This window comes from Pseudochaenichthys georgianus, chromosome 7 (genome assembly GCF_902827115.2).
Source record: "Pseudochaenichthys georgianus chromosome 7, fPseGeo1.2, whole genome shotgun sequence".
NCBI classification, from domain to species: domain Eukaryota; kingdom Metazoa; phylum Chordata; class Actinopteri; order Perciformes; family Channichthyidae; genus Pseudochaenichthys; species Pseudochaenichthys georgianus.
This window is the reverse complement of record NC_047509.1, coordinates 15,196,700-15,224,125: the sequence shown is the minus strand read 5'-3', so window position 1 is coordinate 15,224,125 and position 27,426 is coordinate 15,196,700. Positions and strand designations below refer to the sequence as shown.

The following is a 27,426-nucleotide window of genomic DNA, read 5'->3' as shown; positions in this document are numbered from 1 at the left end:
CTCAAACTCATGCATACAGCAACAGAATCAAATGAAATCACATATGCATTATATATGTGTGTTGTATCAAAAACAGCTAGCTTCCTTGTCAAGAAAGACTACATTCCAAGAATATTTCACAGCATGTATCGGTTTTGCAAGTTGCATGCATGGCCACAAGGCACATTTACTGACAATAAAATAGTTTATGAGAGAAGGAAGAGTAAATGGGAATCTGGGTAAAGAGCAACAAACGTAGTTTTTCCCCTCTGAAGTATCAGCCTAACTCCCTACATAACTCTAATACAGAGAAAGCGCCTGACAGACAGATACATCCAACCCCAGCTCTCTGCTTTTGCTTTAGATGCATTATTCATCTGTGTGCCAATTTGGAGGAACCCTCCCAATCCCCCTGCTAGCACCAACAAGGGGAAAAGGGAGAGAGAGAGACAGGCAACTAGAGAAAAATAAGTCACAGCTAAAATGTCAGAAAAGAGAAAGAGAGAGGAGAAGGAGAGGAAAACACCAGAACAAAAGAATGAGTGAGATAGACGCAAGAAAAGCGGGAGCAGGAATGGCTCAATCTCTTAGATGCAATGTAGTGAAACATTGAAACAGGATTTCAAATAATCCAGGGAGAACTCTCCCTATACATCTCTGTCTGTTTCATTTACGCAAAGCAGATTAATGGCGATGTCCACACTAAAGACTATTAACCCTGTCGAAAACACAGAGAGAGCAAAGATCACGGGCCTGGAGCTCCTTTCTTATAGCCTGACCTGAACCGCGCACTGTCACTAAATCATACGTTGCAGTATAAATGTCAGTGCCAGCGTATGGTGCCAGCACACCGTGAAACATTATGCGTACATTTGATAACTGCTCAATGGTACTTGGAACTTCCATTTTTCTTCATAGCCCCCTCTGTCATCATCTTTTACTGCCTTAACTGGCTTGATAATGTCAGGATCATTCCCTCCCAGTCGACCACAGGGAGCACAGCCTGCCCCAGATTTTACCCCACACGTTCAGCCCCCCCCCCCGCACACTCTTTCCAGGTTCGTTACCTATTATGGCAGAAGGCTGTCACACATACAAACCAGATCTTTTTTAACATCCCAGACTAACAGAAGATAAATAAGTCACTCATAGCGCTGCCTCTTCACCAAGATGGATGTGTGTGTTATGAGGGGGAAAGGGTGTGGGGAGGGGGAATGTGTGGGCTGGATCAGTAGGATTGCCGTTAATCTGCTGCCGTCTCCCCATAACGGAGCTTTTACACCCAACAGCTGGTTGCGTCTACCCCCAAAGCCAAATGCACAGAGAACTGACTACCACACTATATCAATGTTAACACTCATACTTTAAAATAATCTGAGTCATATCCGACATGTGTGTTCATTATTTCATGCGGCCTTGGCGCTATGTGATCATTCCTACTGTTATGAAATAGCATTAATGAACGGTGCTGCTGTGAAGGGCGTTGGCTGACGCTCCTCTGCTGAAGGATCTGTCAAACTGTGGAGCTGCTCTGAGGATTCGACTGTCAGATTTGGCCTTATTTGTCAGTTTGCTGTGATTCTGCTCCCCCAGCTTTGCGGTGTCACCATTCAGATTGCTTCAGATGGCTCCTGGGAGTCGCTCACATGGAGAGTATATGCCAGGCTTCGTAGCTGATTTACATCAGGTCAGTCTTTACCGAGACAGACAGAATGCTAAAGCTCCACCAATAACTCTGGTTATGAGGATTTACGAAGCTATGATAATCTCCAGAGGTGCTGTCATCACAATCATACAAGGCTGTTAAAAATAGGTCTCACTCCTTGCATCGACCATTTAAAAAAAAAAAACTATTTAGCATTGAGGATACAGTACAGATTTGCAGAAAAATGTGCTCTAAAGGATACTTGGTTTCTTTTACATCTCAAGGTAATGTACCATAACATAACGCTGCGCTGCTTCCCTGTACACCTGCACAATCAAATGATATGTCAATGGAGATGGACAAAATATTAGCACCCTGCATTACAGCATCCCTACTAACTATTATCTCAAAAGGATAACGGCATTGACTTAACATTTCTCCAACACTGTCAATAAGTGCATTATAAGCACTAAGGTAGAACATTTGCCTACTGCATTGTATTGGAATAGATTGTACTGCTGTCTCTAATAAACTACATTTGAAATGCTCCCACAAATCATTTATGTCAGCCAGCAGAGAGCACAATCACATATCAACTCACTGAAATAAAGATGTGAAAGTGGGGACTCAGTTTGTGTACTTATCATTATTATTTCACAAACAGTTTGATTTCTCAGTTTCTAAGTGTGTTTTGGCATCAACTTAATTTGTGGCTTCGATCCAACATCTGATTACTTCAGGATGACACCCCGTGTTAAAGCAGAAACACAAAAGCCAAGTGTGAGTGCAAACAGAAACACATACACGTGTAGACCCACATGGCAGAGGCAGGTCCCAGGTCTCGGGTGGCAAGTGGTGTTTTCACACTTGTGTGGGGAGATTGCTATTTCTGCACGGTGCCAGATAACTCAATTATTCATCGCAGATGCTGGTGCACTCACTTTACCTCAATAAGGAAGGGGGCTGTTCGTCTTGCTCGTTGTGTGTGTGCCACGCCTGCATGTCTATGTGTCAGAGTGTGTGTGTGTGTGCACGAGGACCTCCAGCAGAAGATGAACTGCTGACATGCCACACCACAAAGTATGAGAGAGAAAGAGGCAAGAGGAGAAAAGGTAAAAGGAGCTGTCATAAACATGGCAATCAAAGAGATATGATGCGGGAGGTGAGGATCAAAGAGCAGAGGGAGAAGAGGGAAGGAATTAGTTCTCTTATCTTCTCTCTAAGCCAACTGTGCACCTTCAAATCCTCTCCGGCTCAATAAACAGTTACAAAGAAAAATACTTTTTGAATTACCAGCAACACTGAAACTCAGCTACTGTGGCATTCAACCCATCTGCAAAAAGAGGTTATTTTTAAAGCTTCCTGTGCAGCTTGCTCCTGCGGTCCGAAACTAAAGCTGAACATTTCAAGTCTGTTATTGCACTTGTTGTTATTCTCACACATATATCACACACATTTCTTCATCCCCTGTTGCCAAGCATTGTTCCAACAGTAAGTACAGAAGGAGAAGACGTACAGGAGAGGAGATAAATAGATAATATGCAAATGATGTGGTGACCTCGGTCAATTCAAACCCACGTAACGTATGGGTTGATGCCTACTTAGCCACAGACCTTTACACAGTGTATAGAGTAAAGGCTGTGGCTCAGTGTGTACGGTTGTAAGTCTACCGACAGCTGCTTAGTGCTGCCCCTAGAGCACATTTATCACCCCTGACACCATATGGAGTCCTGGGAGGTCCTGAACAAACACACTGCACACATAGCCCACATATGCCCAAATAGTACATGTAAACAAAGACAAATCGTCATACACAAACTATTTAGACAGGAAAAATCCAAGTAACATGCACATTTTTTTTTATTCTGCACTTTTTGCACATTTGTTGCATCTCCTGGCATCAATCTTTGACTTACACCAAGTGAGAATGTACACATATAGGACAGATTCATAACTCTGTGTCAGCGGCAGCCTATCTCAGCCTGTGCTGCTGCCCTTATTTCCCTGAGGACGACTCCGGAGAGCCAATTGGAGCAGTTACACAGGTCGACACTTTCATGAGACCATTTACCACAGCACACTCGCCCAGTGGCTCTTTTCATCAACTTTACAGTCTGTAACTCTCACACCGACACACACTGTAGTCTGTATGTCCATGTTGTACATTTGCAGCAACACACAAAGACAAAGTTAGCTGTCTCATTCTGACAGATCAAACACACACTCATGTATTCACGCTTTAATCTTGAGGGCGGGCAGAATCTATGAGCGATTTATTTTAGACCATTCCCCAGGGGTTTTACAGGACAGAGCCAGTACTCAATCGGATCACAGCATTTGCTTTCTATGTCAGCAATTTATGAATCCTCCCGTTAGCCTGAGTTTGTCTGGTGTGTACTGTACATGCATGTGTTTGCAAGCAAGCTGATGAGGAATAGAGAGAGAGAGGTGGGAAGCGGAGATGTGGGGAGAGAGGGAGAGACAGAAAGAGCGAACTGGCGCTGTGATGAGTGAATACTGTAAGTTACCATACTGTCTATAACACACGCCCCCATGGTTTTGGGTGAGTCACTCTGTGCTTGCAAGCTTGCATCCCATCTTACAAGCCCTGATATGCGACGACACAGTTCCTGTAAATGTGTGTTTGGGTGTGTAACATTTCAGCGAACCCTGAAAAAACATGAACCCCCGGTCGCTCAAGCTAAGCTGAGACACAACAAAGCCAAAGCGCGCCACACCCCTCAACCGTCACGCTACCATCTCCCATTCACCACCCAGTGCTAAGTACCATCCGGATGACTGTGTCTAATTTTCACTGGATATACCATTTCCATTTGAAAGGTGGTTAGCGCCCATTGAACAGTGTTATCGTGGCTGTGCAGACAGAGAGAGGCTGCCCTGCTCCTCCCAGCCTCAGACAGAGAAGCCATCGATTTGATTCAGCCTTAAAAGCCAGGTTCGGCATCAACAATGGCGGCTTATGGAAAACCCATTACCCCAGGTGTATTCTGAAATGTTAAACTACATGCATGTTTGCCGTCTTTATCACTCTCTTTTTCTCTGACTGTCCTACACAGCACCACAGATGGAGAGGAGACAGGAGGGAGAACTCTGTGGGTTGCTTCTCAATGGAGTATGCAGGCTCCTCTCTAAGTGAGTCATGCTGCCTTTCTTTACACTTCTTGTCCAAGGCCACCTACCTTACACCTCCACTCCAGAGTTATTACGCCTGCTCATCTATAACACTACTCACAACCTCTGACACAGTAGAAATGTCAGATGACATGCTGCTGCACTGAAAATGATACGTGATGTTTAACAAAAAGATACATAACTTAGTAAGAGTAGGTTTGTCATTATGTTATGTTACATGGCTGGTAAGCCACATGTTTAACGTGTGGCTTATTTTCATTGGTTGACTGACTATCCATGTCATGCTATTCAGTCTCATTAGCTTCCTAAATAGCAAAGCGTGAGTGGTGGAAAACTCCAATGTTTTAAATGATTAGTTCCACTTAGCGGCAGGATCAACATTATCTTCGGCGCCACTCATAAAAACAAGATGCCATTGTGTAAACACCTAGCTAAATAAATGATGGTGCTAATATCAACATCTCACTGTTAAAAAAAAGATTTAATATTAAACTATAAGTCCATGTAAGTATTTATCATACATGCACAAACGCCTTAATACTTGGATTAAGGTTGTGTACCTATTTGTCTTTATTTTTATTTTATTACTAATGTGTGCTTTAATTTTGTATTATTTCATGTCTTTTTCTGACCTGCTATTCAACTTTTGCTGTAACACTGCACATTTCCCCACCGTGGGACTAATAAAGGATTTCTGATTTCTGATAAAGGCTGCATCTACCAATTATTTTAATTGTTGATTAATCCAGATTATTTCTTGATAAACTCCCTCACATATTTCCCACAATCCCTGGTTTTCTAAAAGTCCAAAGTCTTAGGAGTTAGGATATATACTTCATTTATAATTTATTCTTCAAGAACCAGTAAATGTTTATTAAAATAGTTGCCGATTGCGGAGTTACAAAAAAATTGCAGGCTAACTTGAAATACATTACTATTAGCTACTACCCTTGTTATACCTAAAAGGTAACTTAATGTTTTTTCAACACTGTTCTAAATTTCATAAATACATAAAAGGGACAGAAATCACATTTTACAGGCATTGCTTCTCAGTGTCGAAGAAGCTAATCCTATCAGTAGTGATTTCACTCTGTGTTTGACTTGCTGGCCTTGCATGTTTGATGCCAGCGAGATGTGTGTGTGTGGCAGTGTGAACGGGGTTAATATAGTGCAGAGTTCTGCTAATTAGTTACTGCACGGTTTAGATAATTGGGTTAGCAAAGACTCCATGACAGCGACCACGCTGACAGACCCAGCTTGATATTGATCTGATGGCTGAGTGAAGGGGACCAACTCAGCAGGTGCTTTCATTAAACAAGTCCAACACATGCAAACACAATGATCAACACACACACACACACACACACACACACACACACACACACACACACACACACACACACACACACACACACACACACACACACACACACACACACACACACACACACACACACACACACACACACACACACACACACAAACGTGTCAGATTACATTGGAACGTATTGCTTCTGCTCAGTGCTGACAGAGGGAGAGTGGAGGTGTACCGATCCCGTCAAATACAGTTTAAAAGTGCTGAAAAGGATGACGTGTGTTTACGAAATGGTAACAAATGGCTAAATAAATATGGATTTGTGTCTGTGTTTGCATGAAAGAGAAGGAAAGTGTGTGAGATAGAAAAAGAAAGAGACCACTTGGGACTGCAGCTTTCTTCCATGTGGAGGTGAATACATAAATAATCAAATGAAATCATCAAAAACAGCCCAAAATAGTTCCAGCCCTTCTCGCAGCAATATACACACAAAGCATCGTACGTTCCACATTCTTCAAAGTTATAGCTGCTAACACTCTTCAAATGTAATGAACTCATATATTGAAATTTCACGACAGAAATATACTGTAGCTTTGTGAGGCAATTATTCAAAAGACATAGGTATAGAAATAGAAACCAAATGTCATTGTGCAATAAAAAGTTTAAAAAATGATATGGTTGTGTAATGTAAGCCGCAGCTTCCGTAGCTACCCATTATCTGATGGTAGTTATGTGCAAGGTGCTGGGGGAGCGAAGAACTAAATAAAGATGTTTTCAAGGTTCTGAAGCACTGAGAAATCTCAACCCCAGTTGTGTCACTTCACTTCCTCGCTTAACGCAATCTGCTGCCTCTTAAAATAGCTCAGAGTTTCTCTGAAGCCAAGCTCTTGAGTTAACACCAAGATAGACAGATAGTACATGCTGCAAAAGAAACACAATGTCAATGCAAAAAGCCACAACATCCATGCTGCACCAAAACACAATGCAACATCTGGGGAGTACATATGTGATGCAGCTGTGTGCCTTGTGTTAAAGGTGCAAGCATGGTTTTGGCTGCTTTGGTTTTTGTTATCAGCCACCTGTGATAATTGGCACAAACCTTTTCATGGCAACAAATGCTTGTGACCTTTATTTCACTTTTGAAAACTTGACGACATTTCTGACCTCACAGAGAAAATGTCAAACCAACGTCTGCTTGCGCAAAGAAATATCACATTCATAAATGTGCCAGCAAAGTCTATACAGATTAGCTGCTCTTGCTTATGTTTTGATTTCGCTGTGTACTATTTCTTAAAGCCAAAAGGCAGCCTCTGGAGTGGAGTTCAGCTGATGTGATCTCTCTTTCCACAAGCCATTCTTATTAAGCAGCACCACTAAAAGCCCGAGGATTCTCTTACTAAACCAATCAATATAGGATCTGTCTTGCCACGGTCCCCAGAGCCCTCGACTCCACCCTTCATTCTTCCTCCGGCTTTCCCTGTCCCTACTGTCTCACTCATTCATGCTCACCATGAAGAGGATGCTGCTGTGTATGTATGCGTGCATTAGTGTGATCCTGCTCACAGAAAACCGTTCCGATACCAAATGTAGCAGCTAACTCAAACCTCAGGAGGTGAAACAGGTGAAAACGGTCTTCTGAGGCTGAGTTGAGGGCAAACTGCCGGGTAATGAAAAAATAACAAACCAGTCAGCACCAATGCCCCGCTGTCCTCCCCATCTTTGAGTGCAGAGGCTGATCTCCCATCACTAACACCTGTGTGACTGTCAGAAGAATTAATAAACAGCTACTGTTGCAAAGCTGAACGCGCCTACCACTGTTCACAGTGCTTACACTGGTTGCCTGTGTCTCATAGAAAGAAACATTCAAGGAATAGTAGCACACACATTCATGGTGATACTATAACCGGGTTGCTATTCAAAGCAAAACATACAAATATTTGCATACTGTAAATATGCAAATGCAGACAGATGGATGAAAAAGGTGTAGAAACATAAATACATGCACACAGCCAAATGCACTCGTGTGACAGATTGATCACAACAAGTCGTTTTTTCATACTGAAATCGAACCGCTGCACATCACTCGGTTATCTCCATGTATGATGCAAGAGGCCCTTTACGAACTCAGTTGTGTTTTCTAGTTGATGCTAGGGCTTGTAGTTGCATTATGAGTACTACACACTGCCACTCTGTGTCTAGACAAAATCAGATATTAAATTTGCTCAGTAGAAAGAAGCAAAGTCTGACGAAACACACTTGTGGCCAGCAAGTCGCTGCACTCACAGTATGAAAGCGGTTATGTAACTCTTCCCTTACTGAGAGCAAGAGCAGGCAATATTTGTATGTAAAAGTATGCCGAACTAAGACTATAAAACACAAAGCAGAAGCGCATCCCGTCCCCGCTAATAGGACCCAGATGATTCGCTCTGTTTGCGCAGATTAGACTTGTTGTTGGTATGAACAGTTCTCCACCCACAAGTAGAGAGAGAGAGACAAACTTTAAGAATGAAAAACTAAACAGTCTTCTTTTATTTAAGCATATAGATATTCAGAGTGCACTGCTGTAATGTGGCTTTGGGGCTTTTACAGCGAGTGAAACAGTCCAACAGCCATCAGCAGTGTGCCATAAAAAGGTCAGTTAAAATGTCAATACAAACGGTGAGGGGAACTTGTGCTGGTCAGTTTATGCATGTTTTCCTCACTGAATGTTTTTAGTTTTACTGCACTTGATTTTAAACTAGAGTAGCATACTGTTCTGGCATTTTCTGAATCCTCTAAACCTCCAACCATCTGGATGAAATAATATTCCGTCTGTCACTTGTCACAAAATATATTTTAACCCATTTCCCAACTTGACTGTACTTCCTAATGTAGGTAGCCTATAACAAAACATATTGCTTTTCTTTACAAAAACGCAACACAATCTCTTGTTTGATGTGAAAATATAAAATACTGAAAATAAACGTTTAAAGATAAGGGCATAGGTGACAGTGATAAATGATAAAGTCACACATGAATATATTAAGGAAGGGATTTTGTATACAGCATCATAAGAAGGCCAATACATCAAAGAGCACTAAGACTACATATGAGCTGAGGCTGAACAATGTGTTCCCTTAATGGAGCACATTGAACCTGATGCTGAGACCTTGAGAAGGTTTTCAAATTCTCTAAAAGTTTAAAGAAATGCTAGGAGTATGGTTTTAACCTTGTAAACTTACTTGTGTGTGTGCTTACAGACACACAGTGTAGCATGTTGGTAAATCTCTCACTAATAAAGCACCAAAACACACCTCAGGAGAAAAGCATGTTTCTGTGTGTGGGTGATTGGATGTAAGGGAAACTAGGATGGATTATCTACATGTAATAATGCAGCTACACTGTTCTAAACAAGCTTATTATTTCCTGTTCTTGTATAATGACTGTATCACATTAGACTTAATGGGGGGTTAACAGAATATCTATGTAAATCAGTGTTTTTTTCTTTGCTGCTTGTTTATAGTGGTGTATACAGTCATGTTCAGGGACATTATGCTGTAATGCTGCTGAGACATGAATCAATACTTATGAATTACAGTGCTCCCACTCTAATGGCAAGCTACTACAATGCTGAACGCAGCCTGAGATGTATTTAGTGCACACTGAAATGACAGATGCTAAACTGCCTGTGCACTCAGCAATTATTGAGGGGGATTCTGTATAATTACATGTTAAATGTACAGATTGAACAAGCAGGACACAGGAACAGGTGTCAGCCTTGAGATAAAATGTACCGTAGTGTGAAAAAGATGAAGGTCAATGTCCTTTTTCTTTCTCTCGGAGGAGAGTTATTGAGACTGTCAATAATGTGCTGCGCCATCATCATCTTTCTTAATCTTTGGTTGCTATGCTGATCTCGTTTTGTTTAGATGTGGCATTATATGTGCTCAATGTCAATGTTCAATCGGACAATAGTGGAGTAAGAAACGATTCAAAAACGGTTTCATTCATTCATCTCACTTTTATCTGCCTGTCATGCCTTTGCATTCTCCCTTCACTGCCCATTTCCTTGTTTCCTCCCTTGGTCTCTGCAATGCCTCTTATTGCCCTATACACGGCATTAATAATTGAGAGCATTTTATGTAGACAGTGAGTTTTGGTGCCCTGAGCCCATTGGTCACGGATCCATGGCACTAATGCTGGGTGGCAGGCCAGTTCCAGGCCCCGCACTCCAAGTCCGGTCTAGGGCACATCTGTCTGGCTGACTGGCCAATCTACGCCCCCCCACCCGATCCCTGAGCTATTATCCACACACATGTGCACATACACACTTCAAAGATTCACGGACCATTTACTCTGTGATCTGTAGAGCTCCAATCACACTCGTGCACCTTTTAGAAACAACCGAAGGCTTTGGACAATGACGGCCCGTCCACACAGCGGCGTGCGCTGACGCTTGCCGGCGGGCGTGTCTGAAACTCGACCAACAACCAATCACATGAATCTCCCACCCCTGACACACAAGCAGCGGTTTGATTGGCTAGAGCTTGTACTGGCATATGATTCGATTGGCTGACGCTTCTGCGAGGCGTCAAAAGTTGAACATTGCTCAACTTTTGCAGCGAGCCACGCCAGCTACGCTCCGCGTCGCTTCCCACGATGCATTCCGGCTAAAAGTGACGTCACCCCATTCAAAGTGAATGGTGAAGCGTCAACGCACGCCGCTGTGTGGACGGGCCGTAAGTGACATTTCAAAACCCTAAATAACTGTGAACTGCTGTTGTCCCTTATAAACACTGTAATTCTCACTAACAGACACACCATCATCTCTGTTGAATCGGTATTTATCTTTATAGGACTATGATTACCTACTTTATGAAAAAGAGGGAATGGCTGTGGTGGAAAATATTATTTAGTGTTCATTGAAAAGGAAGGTAGTTTTATTAGACAGGAAGGCAGTTTAAATTGACCGGTTTTGGTTGGTTTAATGCCTATTGAAAAAGCCTGTAACTACTATGTGGCATTTATAGCGATGTTAAAGCTTCAAGGAGAATTTAAATCAAGCAGCATAGCATTTGAGGACAACTTTAAACTCAGTAAGTTTGGAAGAACAATAGCAAGGTCATTGGCACTGTGATTTGTCTCATTGTTTGGATCACAACTGTATTGCTTAGATAGCGGTAAGCAAACAAGGAAATACATTTTGATGAAACGCTCGCAGCTATTCTACATAACACATGCAGTCATTTTCTATATGATACAGTTAACTATCATTATATTTGTAACAATATTCTCAATCGCACAAGATATATATATCTAAATAAATAAATATTAAATAAATATTATGATATATCATAATATTTCACTAGCATTTTCTCATGTTTTTTAACTGCCCAATAATAGTAGGTGTATTGTCTGTTCATTGGCAAGCTAGCAGTGTACGCCACAACTATGTGCATAGAGAAAGCCTATGTTACGTTTGATGCACAGCTCAAAATCTGACTGACATAAATAAACGTGTTCTTTATATTATTTTCCATTTAACTATTATGTGTAGCTGTGTTTAGGACATGTTGACTGCATGTATGAGTGTAGATTGATCTACACTCAGTGGACACTTTATTAAGTACACCTTCACAATCCATGGTCTTCACTACAACAGCTCTGTCATAAATGTACCTGTGTGAAAGCGTTAATTTTTTGTTGGTGGAAATGTATTGATTATATTATATATTAATTAGTGATGTCATGGTAAAATAATGTGCTGCACTGGATTTTATTAAATTGAGAAGTTTTTCAGTTTTTTTGTCATGTGGCAGAACATCAGACAGATCTCCCAATATAATGCAGTCTAGTAAAAAAACAACAGTAGCTGGTAATCCAATGGCAGGCTGTGGCTCAGTGGTATAGTGCGCTGAACTTTGAATCAGGGGGTAGCAAGTTCGAGTCCCACTGCAGTCAGCATGTCGTTGTGTCCCTGGGCAAGACACTGCACCCCAAATTGCTCCTGTGGGGATTGTCCTCAGTACTGAATGTATGTAAGTCGCTTTGGATAAAAGCTTCTAACAAGTGACATGTAATGTAATCCTATAATCTTATTAAACACCTCTGTGATAAAGAAACACTGAAACTTACAAGCAACAAAATGCAAACTTTATTTAAGAACAATTGTATTTGACTGCATTAGATTGTATAGGTGTATTATTCTGGATGTAAGGAAGATATGTACATGGAAAATTATACTGATGAGAGCAGGTATAATGTGCTTAACAGCCTCTCCTAAATATCACTCTTAAGGTCTGCATGTGAGTTTATAAAAGAGACAACATTCGCACGGGTATGTATGCCTGAGTAGGAGAAGAAGAGAGGGAGGTAGACAGTGCACAGAAGCCGCGGTGCAGGTGTGCAAGTGAACTCAAGAGAGTGTTTTCAATGAGATGAAGGTGGGAAGGGAGGATGGGATGGAAGGTGGAAGTGAAGGGAGGGATCGAGTGATAGAGAGAGGGAGGGAGGAGGAAGGAGCGCTCCAGTCCTGTCGCCTTGGGTGCATCAGCAGCAGGAATTGTTCTGTGCCCTGTGGGGGCCATCTGACTGTTCTGTCACCCTCCACAGAAGGCTGACTCTGCCTTAAAGTGCTCGGCCCCGCGCCTGCAGTTCGACATGCTTGATGTTTAATACATACAAAGGGAGAATATTGAGAACGCCTCGGGAGAAATGCAGTACATAGGCTGTAAGGGAGATATTTTATTGTCAGTTTGTAGAACAGCCAAGAATAGAGGAGCTCCTGTGCAAAGTGTGCGTGGGCAGGCTGTGAACATAATTGCCCAAAGCTGGAGCTCAATCGCAAATTTGAAATATACGAGATCCAAGAGTTAAGCACCTCTCAACAACATGCACTTGCAGTAAGTGGGGGACAGTTTCATACTGGTGATTGTGTAATGCAGTGGCTTATCTATGCCTGGAAACATACATCACATACATTTGTGATGTTTCAGTCAAACAGTGAGGCTAACCTGAACTGCAATGCTTCTCCCATTGTGCCCCTGCCCCTGCAATCAGTGCTAGTGTGGTGTAATTCAGGGCATCACTCCTCAATAAGGCAGGAGAATGGGCCTCAGGGGTGACCCTCCTGCTTAAGTCAACACAATGAGTGTAATGAGGTGAAATACACACACATACATGCACACACACTCACTCACACACACACACTCTGGAGATGGGAACCCTTGCTGCATAGTAAGAGGATTTCATTCATCTACATGCACTGAGCTTGCTTGAGAAGTTCTCCTCACACCCACACATTGAGCAGCACCGCGGGGCTTCACTCCGATCTTATTACAGGTGAGACATGTATTGTAGACTATTTTAGATATACCATAGTTGTTCTATATAGTTCTAGAAGCACTCATTTTAAGACAGAAAGCTATAATGGTTGTATCTTCACAGACAGAACTTGCATTTTTTTCAATGTCACCTATTAGCGGAAGATTAAACATCAAATTGATATTAAGCCCCTGTTTCTGTTTGACATGCCTGTGTCTGCTCTCTTGCACCTTACAGTCTCTGAGTTCATCATTTTCTGAGCCCATAATTAATCAGCCCTGGTATGTAGGACTGGTGCCTTTCTCTTATCATCACATACAGCAGCAACCCACGCCCTCCGGGCCATCAGCGGATTAATGATGAGTGCCTGTGATAGGAGAGCCCCTCACAAAGGCTTTATTAATTAGCCTTGCAACGACACAGTGGTCGCAGTGTGCAACACATGCTCACTCTAATCAAAACTTTAAAGGGAACATGATCGACCTCCCAATCACGCACTGTAAGACACTGCATGACATTAAACCTTGATGCGTGCATGCATTAAGTTGCGGGTGTGTGCAATGGGAAAGTGCACCGTTTCCAAATTAGCATGGTAACTTTCACACATCGCTGACCCACCCGTTATGCTGCACTTTACTAAGAAGCCCATGAATGATTGATCAGACAGGTGGGATTGAGCAGGAAATATTTCAGAGGCGATAAAGAGGGACGGGCGCGCTGAACGGTCCAAAACTGCCATATGTCACCAAAGTAAAACCGAAATGAAAGAGGTGGAGATGCATTGTACTCACTCGCCCCCCGGTGCGTTAGACGAGCATCCCGGTCTCTCGAGGACAGCTCTTCAGATGAGTTCTCCTGGGACAGCACGCCTGGATCCTCACTATCATTATTTGCGAAGCGCCAGCCTCCTCACAGCCTCCCCTGACTCTTCTTCTTTGGCATCACATGCAAAAACAGCTGCATGTCAAGTGAAATTCGCCTTCAGATTGTTGTTTCAGGGTAACAGTCGCCCGTCTCTCAGTATGTAGAGCAGAAGTGACAGCAGCGGATTCCTATTTGAGGGGATGCTGACGCGCAACCGGAGGGGCTCGCCTCCTGCCTTTCTCATCTGGCTCCATCAGCTCTCGGTGAAGCAGCACCATGTGACTGAAACAACTGTCAATACAAAAGAATGAAAACATCGATTTCCAGTATGCATTTCAGAATAAAACACTAATAAACAAATAAAATAATCCTAATGAAGTTTGGATAAAATAAAACGATTAAAACTGAATATCAGCCCGCTGGAAACGTTATCAATAAACCATAATAGCATTTGAGAAAAACGGCTAAAAATAAATGGAATTAAAAAAAGTTATTAAAAGTGTTCTTGATTTTCTACTTATGTCAACGTTTGGACAAATATTTGAATACAGTGTTATTTTTATTGTGTTAATTCATTGCTATGTGTAGGGTTTAGTTCTATACATTCTAGTGACAATAGACAACACGTTGGCTACCTTCAGCAAGGTATACATATTGTACAAATAAGCCAATTAAATCATATGAAGTTATTTATAGACCTTCATGCAATATAAATCTGTTTCACTTCGCTTATATTAGCTCTTGTCAGTGTTCTCAGGAACACAATAGGCCTGTGTTACAATGTTACAACCATCACAACCTTACACCAGCGAAGACATGCAGCCCCCAAGAACCAGACATAATGTTATATGGCTTCGTAGACGAAAATGGGCTTTCAGGTGAAAACTCGACTTACATTCAACATTTCTCTAGAAAAAAGACTTCACATGTATGCTTCATTGTTAACAAGCAATGTGTTCAATTTTGCATCAATTGTTAGCCAACATGTTGTTACCTTAGCTCAGGTCACATTTATTTTATTGAATATGTGCACCCGCTAGTGGTTTAGGTGGAGCCTTTCTGGAATGTCATGGTATTATAATAAAACAGCTTTATTGTCCGATGAATAGTTTGACACATCAGCATCACGTCAGCTATTTGGCCCATTTTAAACAACAAAGAGTGCATCAGTTGAAGGCCTACACATAATTAAGCTCTACTTCTCCAAATCTTAAATCGGTTTTGAATGTGGGGTTATAATTTCCTCACCTTATGTGTATAAAGCAATACACATTATTATCCTCCCCCAGAGAGCTTCTGCTTTCCTTGTTATTTTTCCTATTCAACGTGTGCATCTATTCTAGGACATAGACTGTGTTTAGGTTAGGCCATTATATTGTTAGATACAGTAATGGGGGGAATACATCCAACTAATTATATGCTTTTACTTTGAAGGAAACCTACTTTATATGCTGTGTTTTCCAAGTTTGTGTCTGGCTTGACGTAGCTGTAAAGGCACCCATTCAATAAAACTGATCTCATAGACGAGTGCCTCCAAGTGGCCAGCGTTAGAATAACATGAAATGTTCAAAAGCGATTCTAGGGACCAGTATTTTCACCAAAGCATAATCCCATTATTAATTATTGACATGCTCCTCATAATAGCCTCTGTATTTATTCTTCATCAAGTCTAGGATTTTTCTTCATGGCAAAATAATGAAGAAAAATCAGACGAGACTCTGCCTCCAAGGGCACATGCATAATCTTAAACTTTTACGAGTATGGGCCTAAATAAAGAAACATTCATATGCTTGTGGGACAGCTGGTGGTAGCTGTAATTTTCAGCTACAGTATGTAGGGTAGTTTGTGTTGATAAATGTATTTTAGAGCTGAAGGGAGCAGCTCATTCAGCTGATTTAAGGTTATGATGTATTATTTGCCACAGTCGGTGTTAGGTGCACCAATGACAAATATTAGGTGTTTTCCTTGTTGCACAGCAGCTCCCTAGGTGACAGAGTATTTCAGCATGAGTAATGACATCTTTTGTATGCCTGTGGTGTAAGCAAAGCACTGTTTCACCGCAATTATTCGGGAGAGTCATTCAGAATGCTGCAAGTGTAAGAAAATATACAATCTAGTTTGCTGTCAGCCTCACAAAATGAGGAATTGGCTGTAAGATAATAGTGAAACAGACAGTGTCTGCATGAAGAATTTTCGCTGGGCTGTTTGAGCGCCAAAAAGTATGACAAGAGAAACAGAGAAAGAAAAAGAGTAACAGAGGGAAAGGCAGAGAGAGTGGGAACTAGAAGCGACAGCCTAAGACGCTTTCAGAGAGAAATAAAGGCTTGTCCTTTTGAGGTCTTTGCTCTATTGTTGTCCACCTACTAGCCAGACTCTTGGGTCTCCACCACAATGCAGGTCCCCTCAGAGCAGCTCACCACTGGCTGTCCTGTCACTTCACATTAGTGTCTTTGTGGAGAACAGCCCCTGAGGGCCTGGACACACTTGTCATGAAAGAAGTGTTCTAGACACACACACACACACACACACACACACACACACACACACACACACACACACACACACACACACACACACACACACACACACACACACACACACACACACACACACACACACACACACACACACACACACACACACACACACACACACACACACACACACACACACACACACACACATATACACACGTATACGCACACTCGCAGTCACTCGATAAGGAGGTGTTGAGCAAAAACTGGAACACAAGGAGAACTTCCATCAAGGCTCCAATAGAAGTGTAACAGTGACCTTATTTCAGCCTTGGCTTTTCTCTCTGAGTCTCCCTCCCTCCCACCCACCCACCCAGATACACACGCACAGACATTTCTATGGCACATATTTAGAAAACATGTTCTCATAAGAAATGCAGTTGTGAATGAGTGAGCCTCATGCTTGCAAGACATTCAGCACAGTCACTAATGTATTCTACTAGCAGCTATTGCACTCATGGTTTCATGTGTAACCGTAAAACACGACATCCATTATAAACAAATTGGTTAATGCCACTGACTACACACATAAAATTGCTCCTGCAATTATGTTCGACCCGCTGGTGCCAACCTTATAACCTCATGTAATTCAGACAAACTGTGTTTTTGAACACTAAACGTTGTGAGTTGTGTGTAGCAAGATCAATGGTAGTTCATCATCACAAGCAGAAATAATGGTTGAATATAATAAATGTTCATTCTTAAAATTGAAAATAATACATTGATAAATACAACCCCAAACAGAGCGTTTTTTCCGGGTGTTTAACTGTAGTATTTGGCCTTTGGAAATTGTCTTGACATGCAAGCACTTGTGACTTCTTTTTGTGTTGGTTTATAGGAAGCAAGTGGACCTTGAGCCCACATCTTCACCTGCTGATGGAAAAAGGTATAGTATGGTTAAAAAGCTCCACAGAAAGGCTGTAAGTGGACCTCCAAATGCAGCCCAAATTGCTTGACTGTAGTTTAAAGCTCTCCATTGGCAACATTTGTACTTTCCAGTCTCCAAAAGGTAAACATTGTTAAGTCATAAGCACAGTCATAAACCCACGTGTAGCCTACAAAGTGTAATAATACTGCAGGATGCTGATTGGGCACATATAACAAAGTAAAAACCTAAGAATGCTTATCTAAAATAAATTATGACAGGGGTTGAAGTAGAGCACAGACAAACAGGGTATCAGGGTATCACACAGATGTAGCGGGGGCGGGGGTGGGGGGGGGGGGGGGGGTGATGTGCAAGCTACTTCAAATTGATTACGATGTTTTCAGATTGTTCACTTTCATGATGAAAGAGTAGCCTGAAAAAAGCCCAATTCGTGCTTGCTAGTCAGCTTCCATTAATACCCTGTGGTTATTTCTGGCAATGGGGGGAGGAGCTCCTCCTGGGCCCGGCTGGACGCAGGTGGGCAGGGCGGTGTGGGACGGTGGAAGAGAGGGGAGGAGATAAAAGGGGAGAGGAGAGGAGAGGAGAGGAGAGAGGAGAGGAGAGGAGAAGAGAGGAGATAAAATGGGAGGAGAGGAAAGGAAAGGAAAGGAAAGGAGATGAGATGAGAGGGAAAGAGAGGAGAGGACCGCTGCCTTTAAAAGAGCTCAGCGGAGGAGCGTGTGATGAAATGAGATGTGAAATGTTCCCTCACTCAGCCCGCAGACGCGTAAAAGATTTATCAAGCTGGTGTGAGAGAGAGAGAGAGAGAGAGAGAGAGAGAGAGAGATAGAGAGAGAGAGAGAGAGAGAGAGAGAGAGAGAGAGAGAGAGAGAGAGGCGGGACCTGCCTCTATGCACTCCGAGAGGAAGAGGGTGACTGAGTTGCTTTCAACATCTTTTTTTATAATCTAAAACCAAACAGTGGCTACCCAAAATGAAATTGGAGGTTAAAACAAAAAGTGTGTGTGAAGAAAAGAAAGGCATGGCGAGAATGATTTTCAGAGGCGCAGCACGTAGAAAGAGGGAATTATCCTACTTGTAAAGAAATTGCATTAAAAATGGATAACAAATTATGATTTAACCAGAAAAGTACCTCAATAAGATTAAACCTATCGTTTGGAGAAGTCTCCAATATACTTGGTACCTGAAATAATTATATTATTTTATTAATATTGTTGCTACTGTAAAAACCCTCTAAATGGTGACCAAATATGAGAGTTTTCATAGAAGTAATAGAAGTGGTAAAAAAAATTGGCTTCCATTTTGAATAATGACCCTATGCATTGCGTAAAAAAACTTGACAGGGTGCGTCTTATCATATAGTCACACGGTGGCGCCTGTCCTCCATCAGCAGCATCAACATTATAGCAGCTGATTTAACCCGATGTCCCTGATGTATATTGTGTGATCTTCGCTCAGCACACAAGCTCAAAAACGCTCAATAAATAAATAAACCTCAGACTGGGACAGTGACATTAGTTGTAAAAAATAAATAAAAAACAGAAGCCTAGTATGATTCTCAAACATGCTCCCATGCAAATGCCTTAACTTGGCTTAATTGCTTTATCTGTGGAATCAAGCCTTTTACATTGGCCTAATAGATGTGTATTAGGTCTCCATGGAAATGAATTGATTGCCTCTTGTTTAAATAATTTTGAATTACCGGGCGTGCACTTTCTCTCCTGTCGCACCACAGGCAGCCAGCAGAAACCAGTTGACGCCCCTCGGCTGGCTACCCAAACACCCCCTCCCACCCCAAACACCCCCCCCCCCCCCCGCCCCCCACCCAGTCACCTCAAGTGCGGCCGGCCGGCAGGAGCTGAGGAAAAACAAACAGACCCGGAGCAGCCAGGGCGAATCTGCCGCGTGTTTTTGGCTCAGCATAGAAACACCGGAATACCGGAGGAGTATGGGACCCTGGTGCCTGGATCAGGACTGAGTCTGGTCGGCACACTGAGAGCTCCTCAGACCCGCTTTCAAGTCATTTTCTCCTGAAACAGAGTCACGTTTTCACCGCTGACACAATGGGCTGCTGCAGCGGACGATGCACTCTTATCTTTTTCTGCACTTTACAGCTGGTGAGTTGAACCACACTTCTTCTCAAGTTTTAACTTAAGTGTTACTGTAAAATATGTTGAAGGATATAATAGGCTACCTTACAATGAAATCTCTCTGTCTTTTAACTGTGAAGTGGCCCACGTTGTCATTAAAGTATCACATGTTGACAAACTGATAGCAGGACATGTTTTATGTACTACCTTTTAAAAGTTCTGTAACTCACATTAAGAAGAAGTCTCCTCGTTTTTTAAATGTTCTATTATACTTCATATCTTGACCCTGGATTAATGTGTTTGTTTCCATAATTCAAGTAAGTGGGGGAAATTGAATTCACTGTTGTGAGAGAAAACATAGAGCTGTTGGTGTTAGGACACAGCTCCCCTCAGCTCTTACAGCCTTAAGTATTGGCACAGTATGGGGGGTGCACTGTGCTCAGTGATGCATCATGAATAGCATTTAACAAATGTAACGATTTGCTCTTTTGAATATTGTAATGGTACCTTTAATACCATAAGTCACCATCATGTAGTTCTGTGAGGCGTAAACTAATTATTCGAAACCCATGTCTGCATTTCAGATTAGTATTCTGAGTTGCTGCCGCCTCATGATGTAAAACATAAAAAAGTCGCCTAATACATAAATCCCCTCTCTGAACTAACCGTCTAAGGACTTTGTTCATCAAGACCTCAAACCGGCTGTATTATGGGGGGTGTTGATCCACAAAGCATTTCAGTTTCTGATCAGTGAAGTGTGGATTGTGACATTTTACTGATGGTAGCTGTGCAGTCTCAGAAGATGCTTCCACATTGACACACAGGCCAGCCTGCCTCTGCCACCATCCCTGGGTAGAGTTTACTTGACAGGGTGTGACAATGTTATTTATGGTGGTATTAAAACTGAGCTTACTCACACCATAAGCCCTCTGAGTAAATGTCGATGTATTGTGTATTGCATGAGTGAATCCAGAAATAAAGAAAAATGGAAGACATAACGGAAGGAAAGCGTTTGATAGGAAGAAGGCAGTCGGTATCAGTCATAACTGTCTTAAAAATAAACGACTCACCCCAGCCCCTCCCGTTTAATAATACTGAATTCCCCTAAGCCAACATCGCATAACCCCTTCAGAGTTCTCGCGGAGAGTTACTTGTTTCTGGCTACACACTGTCTCAAGTTATACACAAAAAATGCAGGAGGCTGTTCATTCAAAATGGACCCATGCCTACAGTTTAAATGCTTTTTAAGAGGGAAACGATAAAGACAAGAATTTGACTCAGTTCTGTCTTGCTGTCATTTGAATGACTTCCTACCACCTCTGGATTTTCCCGCCTCATGTTCAAAATTGATGTTGAGAATTTGTGTCTCTGTAAGTTGTCAGCTCTGTCAATTTATTAAAGCGTGAGAAAAAGGAACATTTGACAATCTGCTTGTGACTAATATATAGGTCACAATGGCCTCAGAATTGCTCCCTTGTTAAAATGATGTCTCTCTCTGAACACACACACACACACACACACACACACACACACACACACACACACACACACACACACACACACACACACACACACACACACACACACACACACACACACACACACACACACACACACACACACACACACACACACACACACACACACACACACTCACAAACACGCCAGGCGCTTCAACCCACCTTGAGGGGCACACCTGTTTTCCCTTGCCTTTCGGACCTCTTTGCCTCATTAGAGAGAAGGAGGTCGGCCATTTGTTAAGAGATTTATAAAGCTGTCAGTGGGCTGCCTAAAACGTCCCTGAAGACTCCTGGAAACAGCTTTATTTTCCCCTGGTACTTATTCTGTATGACCTGACACTTCCTGTCTGAAGAAACACACACACACACACACACACACACACACACACACACACACACACACACACACACACACACACACACACACACACACACACACACACACACACACACACACACACACACACACACACACACACACACACACACACACACACACACACACACACACACACACACACCTGCACACTTCTGTTGAGTTTAACCTGCAAAAGGGGGTTGCAGTAAACCCTGCATAACCTTTGGAAAGGTCATCACGTCATAATGGTGTGTGTTTATGTGTACATGAATATACGTGTGTGTGTGTGTGTGTGTGTGTGTGTGTGTGTGTGGAGCATCACAAGGGGCCCCCCCTCTCTCCCTTGGCTGAAACCTATGCATTGACAATGAGCCAGGTTATTCCCAGTCCATTATAGGGTAAAACTACCATTAACAAAACAACATGCTCTGCTCCTCAGATGTAAAAATAGCCCCTGTGTGTGCTAATTAGCGAGGCAGAGTGCTTTGATCAAACCTCTTTTGGCATCTCGGCCATCCCCTAATTGAATTGTGGTGCGCTTTCCTCATCAACAGGCCTAGCCGTGGTACTCATCTCTATGGGACAGAAGGCAACAGATAATGAGCCTGTATTGATCGAAACGCCTCTGTTCCCTCTTCCCTCTGCAGCCTAACTAGTCCAGACAGTAGGGCTGGATCGTTGTCAGAACCCCGATCAGCCCCAGAGAATGATAAGCGTTGGCAGGAAGCCTTGTCTGTCTAATGATTTGTTTGTACTGCGAGACACATTCAAGCTTCTTTTTTGTCTCAACGGGATGGTTGTTTGAAGAGTTGACCTATAGCTAACCTGGTACAGAAGCGTTTCGATTGGTCAGACACAGAACTCGGTCCAGACATATTGTGATTGTCAGCAACTGGCCGTGAGGAGGGACCATGTTCTGGATGGAGCTGATGATTAATGCAGCTCCGTGGACAGTGTGTGATTTATGAAGGAGGCCTCTTCGTTGGTCATAGTGTTTTTTTTTTAGAAAAGGACAGACCGGGAACCAAGCGCATGCTACCATAATCACTCTGAACAAGGGTAATGAGCTCCGAACTGAACATTGACCCTGAAAAGGCCATAACTGCGCCGGCAGCACTGGCGGATGCAACCTCACAGAGACACAGACACTATTTCATGCACGCCTCTTCACACACAGACACAGCTGCACACTCTGACCTGTGAGTTACAGGTTAGTGGGTCTAGTGTTGGGGAAAGATTACAGCCTTTGTATGAGAGGAGGAGGAGCAGCTTTGTCATTTTGACATGAAGACAGAATTGAAGGAAAGAGCTGTAAGGAGATATTATTTGATCACGAGAAATAATAAGAACTGTTTTCATATTGTCACATTGAATCTTTTGATTTGTGTATGGTCTAATTATATCATCCTTTCTCTAGTGCTTTATTAAAGGGATCCAGAGACAGACGATATTTGCAACTTTGACCTCAGCCTCACTAAAAACAGATTCAGAATACCCACAAGTGTTGTGTGTATGTGTGTAACATCTTACATCACACTGCCCACTTTTACTCTACTCTTTTGATGACATAGCTAGAGACTATACCATCTTTTGTAGTGAAGTTTTCAAAGAAGACCGAGTTCAAACAAAGTGCTTCCAAGAAAGTTTTAGCAGAAAATCAGAGTCCCTCCTCCTGAAAAGTGTTATCTCTTAAGGCGTGACATTATCCTTTGGCAGGCATCACGTCAACTCCCACACATAACAAAGGGTTTCAGCTGTTATTTCTTCCTCTCTGCTTTTACTGCTAACAAATTTGCTTTATGGAAGCACTAACATTCACATTTCCTGTTGAATATTCATGAGTGTAGAGATGCTGGGTGTCTATCAATGTACTTCTCTCCCACCTCGTCAATTTACATGTGCTGACAATAACACACAAAACAAGGTCTTGGCCCATAACTTTGATAATAGTGCATCACACAGCTGTAATTAAAAATAACTACAGCAGCCGAGGCAAATTGCATGGCAATAAAACACTGTATGCCATCAGGCCAGCAGACCTGGCTGTGAGGGTTACTGCTACTGTATAATCCTGGTCTGTCTGGCTGGTTCCCTGGTGAGTGGATATAAAACTGGTAACATGTGAAATATTTTAGAAGTTACAGATGCTACAGACATATGTTTGGGGTGTCTCTTTTGGTGTGTGTGTGTGTGTGTGTGTGTGTGTGTGTGTGTGTGTGTGTGTGTGTGTGTGTGTGTGTGTGTGTGTGTGTGTGTGTGTGTGGCCTAGCATTACTATACTTGTGGGGACCTAAATCTGTTTACACAGTCGCCTGTGGGGACTGGCTTCCCTTATGGGGACAAATTGGAGGTCCCCATAAGGGGAATCATTAATTTTAGGGTGAAGACTTGGTTAGGGTTAGGGTAAGGGTTAGGGTTAGGCATGTGTTGGTTATGGTTAAGGTTAGGATAAGTCTCCAGGAAATGCATGTAAGTCAATGTAATGTCCCCTGAAGTGATGCATCTGTGTGAGTGCAGAGTCGAGTGTGATCAATGATAATGCACTGTATTTCCTTGGCACTACCAGGTTGATGGAGGGGATAGGCCAGCAGGAATAGAGTGGATGGTCACGGCTCTTTTATCTCTCACTTTCTTCACTCTCGCTTTTCCTCCCTGGCTATTAGGTCTTCAATAAGCTTCTCTGGACTGTGATCAGCACTTTACTTTTTTTATTTTTCTATTTGCTTTAACTGGCACAAATGGCGGAAGAATAAGATCGTATCCCTGTGTGAATTATCTACACACATACAGAATGTGGTGTCTGTGTGTGTACCAGGTGTGTTCACCAAATGCAAACAGATACCAGCAGCATTAATTTGTCGACTTCTTAGCCAATTTTTATTTATTTGGAAAGTAGTTTTAAACTGAGCTGTACCAGTATGTGCTCAAGTGTTCACTATGACATCCAGCTTTACACATAGATGACTGTAAAAAATCAGATGTTGACAGTGGTTATCCAAGTATATTTTTGAATGAATACAAGCCAAATTGTGTCCTAGAATCAAAGCCTCATATATTACTGCAGGTCCCCAGGGCATCGTCTCAATAGTTTGTATAATCATTTCAAATCTGCTAGATGAAATGGTTCAGCAGGATCTGGAAGGACATGGCCATAGGTAGAAAATTCAGTGACTTCAGTGGCATTTGGACCTGGTTAGATTAATCCGTAGCAGGTAGCTGTGCAATTTAAAAAAAAAATACATGACCATTGATTAATAGCTTCTGCTCAGACACCAGCCAAACACATCAAAGAAGGGCTCTGCTCTATGACACTCAGCATTTTTGTTTAATATACACAAAATAACTTATCTTAAAAGAAAGTTAATGTTTTAGTTTAGTCAATTTGAAAAAGGGTTCATGTGCTGGGATATTTGTTTTCTTTCTGGCGCTGTTGTGAAAGGGGTAGATGGAGGTCAGAAAGCTCTAACAGTATGTGATCATACGCCACAGCTCAAATAACGTGTGATTTCAGAAATGAAGGTCTTAACCCCGTCTTACATTGTCTCTGGGCCCTTATTCTTTTCTTTTTGAAGGTCATGCAGGTCGACATAATTAAGTAGAATGGGTGTGTGTGTGTCTGAGTACTCTGCTTGTGCTGTCAAATGGCCCCTGGTGTTCAGCTCTGATTGTGGTCTTGACCTAGACTGTGTTGATTGCCATGCCTGAAAAGCCCTGATCCACAGCAGAGCGTACACTGACAGTTCCTACCTTAGCCACAGGTAGCATCCTAATCAACAAAAGTCGATTAACTATCAGCCTGCCGTGTTTAAAATAATGTGTTTATGCACACTGTGGGTCACTAAGGCAAGGTGACTGCTTAATAAATTCAAACTCACAGCTCTGACTTTTGGAGCTCCCCCAACTATGGCATCATCTCACCTGAGACCCCAATGCAAACTGGGTGCTCAGGGAGAAGTGGCACAGCTTGAATGTGTAATGAATGTTCATACCCCGCCCCTAATGTGTATTCTCTGTTAAAACACAACAGGGCTTTGTCTTATCTCTCCTTTCTCTTTTATTCCGCCAGACATCGTATTCCCCCCTTTTCTCCCCCTGCTGAGAATATGTTTGAATTATTGATTAGCAACTGATTTATCAGCAGGCCCAGAGCCACTGGAGATTTAGGGGGGATGCAGATGGAAAGGTGGAGAGAATTGAGAGAGAAAAGGGGGGATGGGTGATGTTTCGACCTCTCACTCTGGGCCAATTATGAGCATGACCCTGGAGACCTGAGATCTCAATGTTTAGCTTTCCTTTTCCCTCTTTTTCGTTTTCTCGCCGTCTACCTCTCTCCTTTTTGGTGCACTGTTACCAAGGAAACCTATACATTACGATGCTAAAGAGCCCGCAGGAGATACAAAAAAGAACCTGTCAAAAGGAGACGTGAGAATGTATGATGCAAATCTAAGATAGCGTGCTGAGGAGAGAGACGAGTGGTGGTTGAGGGCCTCGGGGGGTTGGGCTGAATACAGCATGGAGCTCAATTCACATCCTGCTCTCAGGACAACTGTCAGTCTAAAGATAGCCCTACTTACATACATAGCCTTTAACCTCACCACAAAAACGACCCACCCAAAATGCAACATGGCAACCAATCAGATACAGCTGAGTGGTTAACGTGGGAGTAACCGTATCCAAATGTGCTGTATTTATACTTTTGTATGACTTTTCTTGTTTGTTTGATTTCAGTGTTATGCTAATTGAGGAGAGGGGGTGACTTTCCTATTGTTTCTCGACCTACCCTGGAGTTGGGAGTCACTGCCCTTGCTGCGTGCGTGCATGTTGGTTTATAATAATATGTGTGTTCTTGGAAAAACCATAATCTCGTTGTTTCTGGTGGCCTTTTACAACTGCTCGCCATTTTAACGTCTTCAATTTAACAGACCATTAATTATGTGGCTATAGTGAAAACCTTGGGCCGGAAAATGTGAGCGTATGCACATGTACCCATGCACACAGACGCTTGTGTGAGCGTGCCTGTGTGTGTTCCACATCAATGACACTGCAATATTAAGCTATAATGGAGATAAAACTAGAACTACTTGCAAGCCCATTTCTTTCTTTCCATTCCAACGGTTCCAGTGGTGTCATTTGTTATAGTGTGGCATCGAATAAATTGCTTTGGGAGCACCACAGCTGGGATTACTATCTTGACAGATCACATTCAGTTGAATGGATGCAAAGCATATTCATCTCACTCAAAGCCCCCCTCACTGTTTTGGGCAATACGGTTCTTGTTTTACAAGCAGCTGATAACTTCACTGATGTATTTGCTCTAATTGTGTTGTGTCATCAACGGTCTGACAGCAGGGATTCACACGGCCTCCTCTACTGGTGGATGAAAGATAAGAGTGATGGAATTATGATGAAAACAGCTACATTACTGACTCAATTATGGAAAGTAGAGCTGGAGGGTACAAGCTGCTGACAGCTGTTTGCCGTTCTTGACTGCATATTCTTGATGAGAATTCCCCCCGTCAAAGCCTAAATTGCCTATTTGTTAATTGGGGCGAAACCTAAACAGTTTAGTTGGATCTGGGACATTCGGAAGGCAGGACGGAGAGAGAGGATTGGCTGATTTAAGCTGCTCTTATTGCATCACTATGCCTTCCATCCTATCAAATTGTTTGTGTGTTTCGGTTTTAGCCAGGCTGTATTCTTGTCCTTCTTTTCTTCCACCATTTCCTCTGAGAAGTATCTGTGTGTGTGTGTGTGTGTGTGTGTGTGTGTGGTGTGTGAGAG

At 42.5% G+C, this 27,426-nt stretch overlaps 2 protein-coding genes across 4 annotated transcripts in view; one reads left to right on the top strand and one right to left on the bottom strand.

The window, feature by feature from the left end:
• The window catches only part of LOC117449531 (SKI family transcriptional corepressor 1), an 85,632-nt gene that overhangs the window by 21,478 nt on the left and 36,728 nt on the right, over positions 1-27,426 (bottom strand). For both annotated transcript variants that reach the window (XM_034087262.2, XM_034087263.2), the window contains exon 2: positions 14,186-14,549. The gene's annotated coding sequence lies outside the window, so the exon portion shown is untranslated. The remainder of the gene's footprint in view (positions 1-14,185; positions 14,550-27,426) is intronic.
• Positions 19,517-27,426, top strand: part of nkain4 (sodium/potassium transporting ATPase interacting 4) — a 53,354-nt gene continuing 45,444 nt past the window's right edge. For both annotated transcript variants that reach the window (XM_034087265.1, XM_034087264.1), the window contains exon 1: positions 19,517-19,794. In XM_034087265.1, the coding sequence (XP_033943156.1) occupies positions 19,741-19,794 (54 nt within the window). In that variant the 5' untranslated portion in view covers positions 19,517-19,740. The remainder of the gene's footprint in view (positions 19,795-27,426) is intronic.